This window comes from Bemisia tabaci, chromosome 3 (genome assembly GCF_918797505.1).
Source record: "Bemisia tabaci chromosome 3, PGI_BMITA_v3".
Taxonomy (NCBI): domain Eukaryota; kingdom Metazoa; phylum Arthropoda; class Insecta; order Hemiptera; family Aleyrodidae; genus Bemisia; species Bemisia tabaci.
Genome location: NC_092795.1, coordinates 46,801,575 through 46,810,446, shown reverse-complemented (window position 1 = coordinate 46,810,446; position 8,872 = coordinate 46,801,575). Strand labels below are relative to the sequence as shown.

Here is an 8,872-nt window from a genome sequence, read left to right as displayed (position 1 = left end):
TCGATAGTCGCTGTTCAATATATCGATACGTCCATTCCTACCAACCCTTTCCTACAAAATACCCTGTTCTTTCTGAGTTTCCTTAACTTTGTCTTCTTTAACTCCGTTTCTAAGTAAACTGTATTAATTATCTGAAGTTCTTTATATCGTAAAGCTTCAATTTCCAATTTGAATTTCCTAACTTTTTCACCATTTTCCTTATAAAACAAAATCTATTTACGTACTTTTTCCTCCTTGTGTTTAGCGCTTGTTCTTGGTGCGGTGTCCTCAATTTATGAACGAAATTATTGGTGCCATGCCGCTCCGAGCCGTCAGTTTGAACTTGGCGCTACCGTGGCTTGAGTGAGGTGATTGGTGCGGTTTCATGTTGTCAAGTCAACGATGTTTACAATCCTCTAACCTCAAAGAATTGACGGACGGAAGATGACGGAAGTTAGTGATAAGAGGTAACAGAGGGATTTTGTGATTTCATCATGCAAGCCAGTGTAAAACCGTGAACTTGAATTAATTTTTTAATCGAATGGTTTCTCTCTATATGTTCTAATTTCCCTCGACGGATAATCTTGGCGAAACGAAGAGTTTCCGCCCGCCTTCTGGACGTAAACACTCGAATCCGTAGACCCTTTGTTCGCGATACTCTATAAATATTTTGTGTTTTATTTCGATTCTCCTCGATCTGTGATTGGTTCTGGTCTAATAACACTCATAGTATGAAGTGATAAGTATAAATTTTGCATCAGCTCCGGAGATTTTGGCTCATGTACCCAAACGATTACCGGAGATCTCCTCTCGTTATCTTTATCACTAGGACTCACTCTTATTGATTTTTTACTTCAATGAAGTAAAATTTTCGAACCATTTACCTGTTCCTAGATATCAATCGCATCCTAGCTTTTTGTTGCATTTACAACGTGGAGCCCTCAGAGAATGCAAAGGATTTGTCCTGAGGAAAACGATGGAGCCGAGCTTAGCGAGAAAACCAACATTCCCAACCTGCCATCAAAATTCAGTCAAGTAGAATGCAACCTAACTGTCCTAAACAATATGTTGATAAGTGACTATCGAGAGTTCGTCTGTGGATGGGGCGCATCTGTGATAAACATTTCTATAACGTTCCCGATCAACAAAATCATCTTCCGACAGGTATCTTATCAATGATGTTGGCTCTTGTCAGGAAAAATCGCCAAAAACTGTTTGGTTCTTGCTTTGAATCAATCATTGTCCTCCCAAAAAGTTATTAGTGTTCCACACTCCTTCATTTGTGTGAAGTTTAATCCGCTGTGATTTGAGTGACATACGAGAAAGGCTTGCATGTGAGCTCAGTCACAAGTAATGTGATGTTTTTGTGCCACTTGTTAAAATGCATAGATTTTGAAGTTTTTTACTGGTTTATATTCCTAAACGATTAATTATATCTTTTGCTCTACTGCATGGGAATGACAAATATCTTAATTTTTCATTAGAAAAATACTTAAATTACTTAGAATCAATCCTTTAAAGTATTCAATCACAAAAATGGCTCATTTCACATGCCACAATTTTTCTGCTCACCTACTTTAATTACGCAAGTGAAAGTAAAATTATAAGACTAGAAGAGTGTTTTACCTAGGGAGGTAATTTTTATTCATAATTGTGCAAAAAGAAGTGACATTTTTTTAAATTTCTTGCGCATCGTATGTTGAGACAAATGTCAATCTCCAATTAGTTCTGAATTCGCATCACTCAACAGGTTAATATATGTAGTCAGGTGGCACCACTGGTGACTGGTGACGTAAACAATACATTGACGTTTGTCTCAACATACGATGCGTGAGCTCTAATTCAGTTATGATCAGGATATCCAATGTACCAAAGACAGTGCATAAGTTTTTAATCGCAAGAGTCTCTGTGGAAATCATTTGACGGAGGCTTTACACGGCTAAAAAAATTTTGAGACAAAATGGGCCCCGTTGAACAGAAAGGAACCAAGCCACATCAGCTATTGCCAAATTTAACCAGGTAATTTAATTTTTTACAAGAGAACGTTTCTGTAGATTCCTTTGAAAATTTTAAGGAATTTGCTTTGTGCCATGTACTTAAGAAATTCACCGAATTAGCACATAAGTAAATCTGCACTGCCGTTTTTGAGTAGGTAAAACATTAAATTGCCTGAATAAATTTGGCAATAGCTGATGCGGCTTGGTTCCTTTCTGCTTAGCGGGGTCTAAAAATTGAAAGCCTAATGAAGGCTCCACAGAGAGTCACAGCTTATCTCTAGAAAAAAAGAAATTTAATCGATGTATAGTTTTCCCTCTTTCCTTTTCAAGTATAGTCTGTTTATCTTGTTGGAAGTTTAAATTCAACTTTTTTCCTTTCCAGATGCTGCACGGGTCTCGAGTAACAAGTGCAATTAGAGATTTATCTTCAGAAGGGTTCATCTACCTCTACAGAGGCATTCTTCCTCCTCTTTGTCAAAAGTCAATAAGCTCTGCGCTCATGTTTGGACTGTACGAAAATGTGCGCATTCCTATGTTGGACAATGGCTTCCATTATCTGATAGCAAATGCTGTCGCTGCAGGTTAGTTACTGTCTTAAAATTACTTTATTTCACCCCAAGGACTGTAACTCAAATTCTTCAATCTTCCTGCTGAAATTTTTAAAGCCAGACACTTGATCTCGGTTGTTCCCGGTCAATTTTGGAGTTAGTGTTTTTTTAATTTTTTTTTTGCTTTTCCAATGGTGATCTCTAAAATAACAGAGTAATGAATTTTTTTAATCCCAAAATTATCAATACCATTTACTTGCAAATGCATTCAATAAAATGCAACCAAAATCTACATGGTGAGTTAACTTACATCACATACAACTGATACTGCTCACGAAAGCATTTGGAAAAGCAGAACAAATTTAGAATGAAAGTGCTATCTTATTAATGAAAGAAATATTACATTTTCATCAAGGTTCTGCTCAGTTGACTTAGTTTAAATTTCAAAGAATTTTAACTTCAGAATTCTATGAATATCAAGTAAGTATTATGCTAATTTCTGATGGGTATTTCGGTGGAGTAAAATCTCAGTAGGCGAAAAATTTAGGTCGATAAGGGAGGAGAAGGAGGGAACAACAAAGTCGGAAAAAATAAATTTTATTCTTACTGCCTAAAGACTTCTCTTCAGTTTTCTTTTTGACGCAGAGAGGATTAGTAACAGGCCTACTAGTTTTATATTATTCAACACATAATTTAATTTTTTTATAAGTTGAGTTGTTGCAATAACTTGTGCCAACTTGATCATGCAAGGAGGAATTTGAAAGGAGGACGTCAGGAGGCCACACTGCATTGGTGATGGGTCCAATTGGACCTGAAACAGATTGTTCTTCTGATTGGTTGTGATCAGTGTTGCTCCAAACAGCACAATTCTAGAAGGAAGACTTTACTCTAAATGAGTTCTTCCGTGTACATATATAATGGGTTTTTATTTTTGCAGAGGTAAGCATCATGGCTATGGTGTTAAAATTGTTGTGTCCAAGCAAGAAAGATGATTTCTGAAGAATATTCATCAGATAGTTTTACATGCTTACTACAAACTACAAATTGAAAATTTGCAGGTGTCTGAAATTTGAAGAATTTCATGTTGAAATGGAAACTACGGAGTGAACTGAACACGAGGATACCATTGGTTCATTAATTGAGCAATTATTGAAGGAGATGTGACAAAAATATCTAACTTGCTAAAATACTTGCGATTCAATGGGAAATGCCGCCAGATAACGCCACAAGGCGGTGCATTTTCTCATTTTTAAATCAATTTGTAGACTATTTTCCATTTCAGAAAAAAAATTATAAAAAACACTGCGAAATCAGCTCTTTAAGCACTCTCAGATGAAGCACTAAAAATTTTGCATGCAAATTCTCCATTACAACAACTACAACCACAACTACTTACAAACTAACAACTAATTTGCAGTTCTTTCGGATTTATAATTGTTGGACTTAATAATTTCCCATTTTTTTCAGGTGTGGCAGGCAACGCTGAAGCTGTGCTGGCTCCGTTTGAGAGGATTCAAGCCCTACTCCAGAACACCACTTACAACAAAAATTTCAAGAACATGAGTCATGCCTTTCATGTTGTGTACTCAGAACATGGGATCAGAGAACTCTATCGGGGTTTAGTTCCAATCCTCTTCCGCAATGGTCCTACCAATTTTATTTTCTTCACAGCCCGTGACTATGCATCAGCGCATTTACCTGATTTCAAGGATTCAAAGTTTTTATCAATTTTAAAGAATTTTTTCATTGGTGCAATGATAGGGGCAATTAACAGCACATTAGTTTACCCTCTCAACACTATTAAAGTCCATATGCAGTCTAAGTTGGGTGGACCTTTTCAAACTATATCTGGGGCAGGAGTGGAGTTGTACGAACAGCGAGGTCGGCAACTGCGTTACTTTTTTAGGGGTGTGCACATGAACTACACAAGAGCTTTCATAAGTTGGGGCGTCATAAATGTTGCATATGAGAAGTTAAAGTTTGTGTTATTCAAGATTCAATGACCTGAATGAAGGTAAACTGTTATTTGTTGATTTTTTGTCTTTTTTTGCTGATGTGTAGAAAATTATTCTTTGAAACTGATGAACACTCCTTGTACAAGACCAACGGACTGAATAATTCTGTTTAGTTCTTGTGGCTCCAAAATGCAAATAATATCACTCTCCATCGATGAAAATGAATAGATTTAGTTCTAAGAGATCCTTCCTTCATACTTTTCATCTCTAAACCGGTGAAATTCAATCTAAGTTAATCATCATTCCAAGAATTATTTCAGTTTTTACATGAGTGTTTCTCTTTTTCAAGAATCATGTACCATGGTGGAAAATCTGCGGAACTTCCAATTCAAGCATCAAGTCCTCTGAATGAGGTATCAGGAATCATGCAGCTAAAAAGTCTGTTTATCTTAATACTTAATGTTTTAAAGGCTGATATTTAATGTTATCTCGTGTCATGAACGAAATTTTTATAAATGGGCTCAAATTAAGGCTTATGCGTGCTTTGAGGGGTATTTTCCCACTACTATATAAATGCCAGCATGAATCTAAGTAAATAATGACTCAGTTGATGACGTTTCAAGCTCTCTATTTTAAAATTGGGATTTTCAAAACCTCACACTGGACAAGGAAAATCCTGAGATACCTAATCTTATCTGTTTGATCTCTAGTAAAATCAATTTCTTGTATAAAATCTCATGGATCTCTTAATTATCATGATTTTTTGCACAATTTGTGGAATGTAGTGAGTATTTTATTCACCTTTTGTGACTGACAATTCGAAGGAAGTTGGGTGCATGGTAAGAAGTTATGGGAGCAGGTCAGGATTAACAAATCCATTATTAAAAATAGCAGAGCTTGAGGCCATCAAAGCACTGTTAAAAGGTTTAAATTTCTTAAGAAAACTTACTTGCACATTGTTTATTTCCTTTTATACTGGTTTCAGTCTCATCGCAAGACCAAAACACGTCCGACCGGTATAAAAGGAAATAAACAACATGCAAGTGAGTTTTCTTAAAAAATTTAAATTTTTAAGTTCTTGTGCAAACCCAAACATCAATGTTACTGTTAATAGGTCCAAAGATTTTTCAAGAGCTCTCGGATTAAAATCAAATAGACCAGTTTACTTGCATTAAAATATAGAAACCTATCACTTTTAAAACTGAAATAAATTACATTTAAAAATCCCACTTACGATAAAAAGACTCATCACAAAAACCACAAACTCAAGAAAAACTCAACACTACATCCTTCAGCAAGAAGTAAGTTAGTATGTATTTACTTACTCAGGATTAACTTGTAAGGAAAGCAGTCAAACCTAAGAAAGTCATTTTTCAAAGCTGCTACTTTTTAAACCATGTGCCAAGAGAGAGGTCTTTAGAGTCATTGTAACCTTGCTGATTAATCTCTTAATATTAACTGTTCTACTATTTGGTTAGAGTGGTGCAGGATTTGCTACCAGATTAATTAGTGCTTTAGTGAACGCATACATCTTTAGTCTCTTATTGCTGTTTAGAATTATAAAAGCCTGTAATGCCTTCATTTCATATTAGTTCAGCCTTTGGTTGAGGAATTCAGATATAACCCTGAAGATAACTTTTCCTGACTTTGGAAGGGAAAGAAGATGAGCGATTAAGTCAGGTATTTTTCGTCTAGATTTTGCCTCCGTTTCATGAGATAATTTTAAAATTTGATACAAAAATTTTGTATACTCATATCTATTTACACTCATTGACAGTTGGATTATCAAGTACTTTTATAATGATTCAGGACAAATTATCAGGTCTTCATGAAACGGAGGTCTCACTATCAAAGAAAGAAGTATGAAAATCTGCTTCAAGATATTGTTTAGGCGTAGAAAACATCAATGAACATCAAAGAATTTCGTAAGTGAGTCTAAGCTGTCATGCACAGATAGAAATTCTCCAAACTTTGTTAGCTATGGCCTCCCCAAACTCTTCAATATTTATCACCGAAAGGTTTAGGCATAAACACTTAAACACACAATGCTATCAAGCCTAGATAGCATCATAATCTCCAAATTTTGCTGTAGTAACAAAATTTCAAAAACTAAAGTGAAGGAATGGAATCCTTCAGGATTGAGTGTTAAAGTCTTCGGGGGGCTATGGCTCATAAGATTAGGTGAATACGATAAGAGTACGAATAAGAATAGGGAAGGTTACCAAAAACCAATCGGCATTCAAACTAAGAAGACACTTGAAAATTAAATGTAAAAAGTTTAAGAGATCCTGTGATGTTTGATGGCAGTTTGGCATTTCTAAACAGAAACTTATTTTACCTTTTTTGTTGATTTTTTCAATATTTTATAATTTGTTTCACCTCTGCAAATATAGAAGTTGTTCATGAAACTCATGGAATTTAGTTGTTTGTGAGGAAATATTTTGTACAGCTGATGTTCATTATAAGTGCTTGTAAAATAATGTCATACATTTCCCAGGTTTCTGTGAAACATTTCAATAATATCCATAACTAGGTACCAGTTCTTGATCCCTTCTACAGAAAAACTGTTATTACCTTCAGGCACATCTCAACTGTTAGCAGCAGGAACCATTTTTTGGCAGAGATTAAATACTGCTCCTAATACAATTGATAAATTACTAAAATCACAGTCACAAATATCCTGTAGGTACAAAGTATGATTCAATATAGTTGCCAGATTCTCTCCATCCAATAACAGAGTTCCATAATTGGCCATTGGACCAGGTACAAATTAAAGCACTACACAGTATATTGTCACCTCAAAATTTCACAAGAACTATAAGTAGCCAGGAAATAAAAAACAGGTATTCTCAAAATCTACTCCTTAATAAGACATGCATGACAAGGCACAATAAACTTCGGTTAAATGGCAAAAATACAAATTGTGGCTTTTGCCTAATCTAGTTCTATTTGATCTGTGTTCAACCTCGTTTTAAGATTTTGTTCAGGAGTTCATTCTCGAACTTCCCGCCGTGTGAATTGTTTTTTATGTATGATTTTGAAGAAAAATATGTGCTGTTTTGTTCTAGTTCATATCTTGTCCATTGGCCAAATGCGCCTGGAAAAAAAGATAATGCAGGTCATAAACTCTTGATTTTCCTGTTTTTCAGAATTATTATGAAGTGAGCTTTTTACAGTGTTTATATGGGATTCATATGCCTCCATTGGTTCACCCTTTTTGTTCTTTTATTGTCAAATAAGCAAAAGAAAAATTCAGCAGACTTCTGATAGTATCAATCAAAAAATTATTTCATTTCATTACCCTATCATAAAAAAGTTAGACAATTTTATTTTTCTCTTTTTAAATTTAAAACATTTTAGTTAATTTTGAATTCCTTTACTTTTGAATTTGAAATTGAATTAAAACTGAAATCTTAATCTAGTCGGAGGAATGACATTAAAGTTTACTACAAATAGATAAACTGTACTAAAATCCGCCAATATCCTCAGATACTTAATCTGTATCAAATTTGCTGTTTATGTTTCAATATTTATCTTTTATTTTATTGAAATTTCTGTAAAATTGTACATTGTTTCTCCTGTTGTTTTTATGTTAATGTGGTACGTAGCCATTTTTGAATTTCAAGATCGTTTTGAATTTTTACAATTATTACGTGGAAATGGAATCAATTGCTAATAAACAAGAAGATTATCAATTGACCAATGCTTTCAATTTTTTCCTAACAATCTTTTAAGTTCGGTATTTCAACTTGATTTGAGAAAGAAATTTTTTTGCTCAATTTCTCTTTCTCAAAAACTGTACTCGGGTAATAATTTTAAAAATTTACACAATTTGTCTTAAATAATTTGGCAAAGAATAATCTGCAAAATTTTTTATAAATATCACACATTTTCAACTCCTAAAATAGAAAAAAAGGGGGGAACTAAGTGGAATTCTTGGAATTTCTTACTGAAGTCAGGTTGCTGCACCTGAACCTTCATACTTTTTTTTAAAACAGTTGTTGTACAAGCCGCACTCACAGTCTCGGCTTCAAAACAAGGTCAAGATTTCGAAAATGCATTGAGGGAGTCATGAGAAAACTCAAATTAATAGATTATCTATTTGGCGCATAGCCATCTCCTTGTGCAGTATCAAATATGTCGCACCAAAGTTTTTTCGTTGTGATTCAAAAGTAAAGAGTGCTAAGAGCTACAAAAGTTGGATTTCTTTTGAAACTTTCATTTTCAGCTTTAATTTAATGTAGTTAAATTAATTTTCACATTTCTCTTCAAGGACGATCTTTTCAGCAATTGTCTAAAATATGTGGAAATCGTAAACTGGAACAAACTTGTCTACTTTCCTGCTCCTGAAATGAAATGACTTCTGCCACTGATTGAATTTTTTCCTAACTGG

The 8,872-nt window shown here is 34.4% G+C and overlaps 1 protein-coding gene across 1 annotated transcript; it reads left to right on the top strand.

Moving 5' to 3' along the window:
* The first annotated feature begins 299 nt into the window (after positions 1-299).
* On the top strand, positions 300-8,178 carry LOC109030533 (mitochondrial nicotinamide adenine dinucleotide transporter SLC25A52). The gene is made up of 4 exons (XM_072298465.1): positions 300-446; positions 874-1,143; positions 2,359-2,557; positions 3,992-8,178. The coding sequence occupies exons 2-4, from the start codon at positions 928-930 to the stop codon at positions 4,525-4,527; spliced, it is 951 nt and encodes a 316-aa protein (XP_072154566.1). The 5' UTR covers positions 300-446; positions 874-927; the 3' UTR covers positions 4,528-8,178.
* Positions 8,179-8,872: the final 694 nt, after the last annotated feature.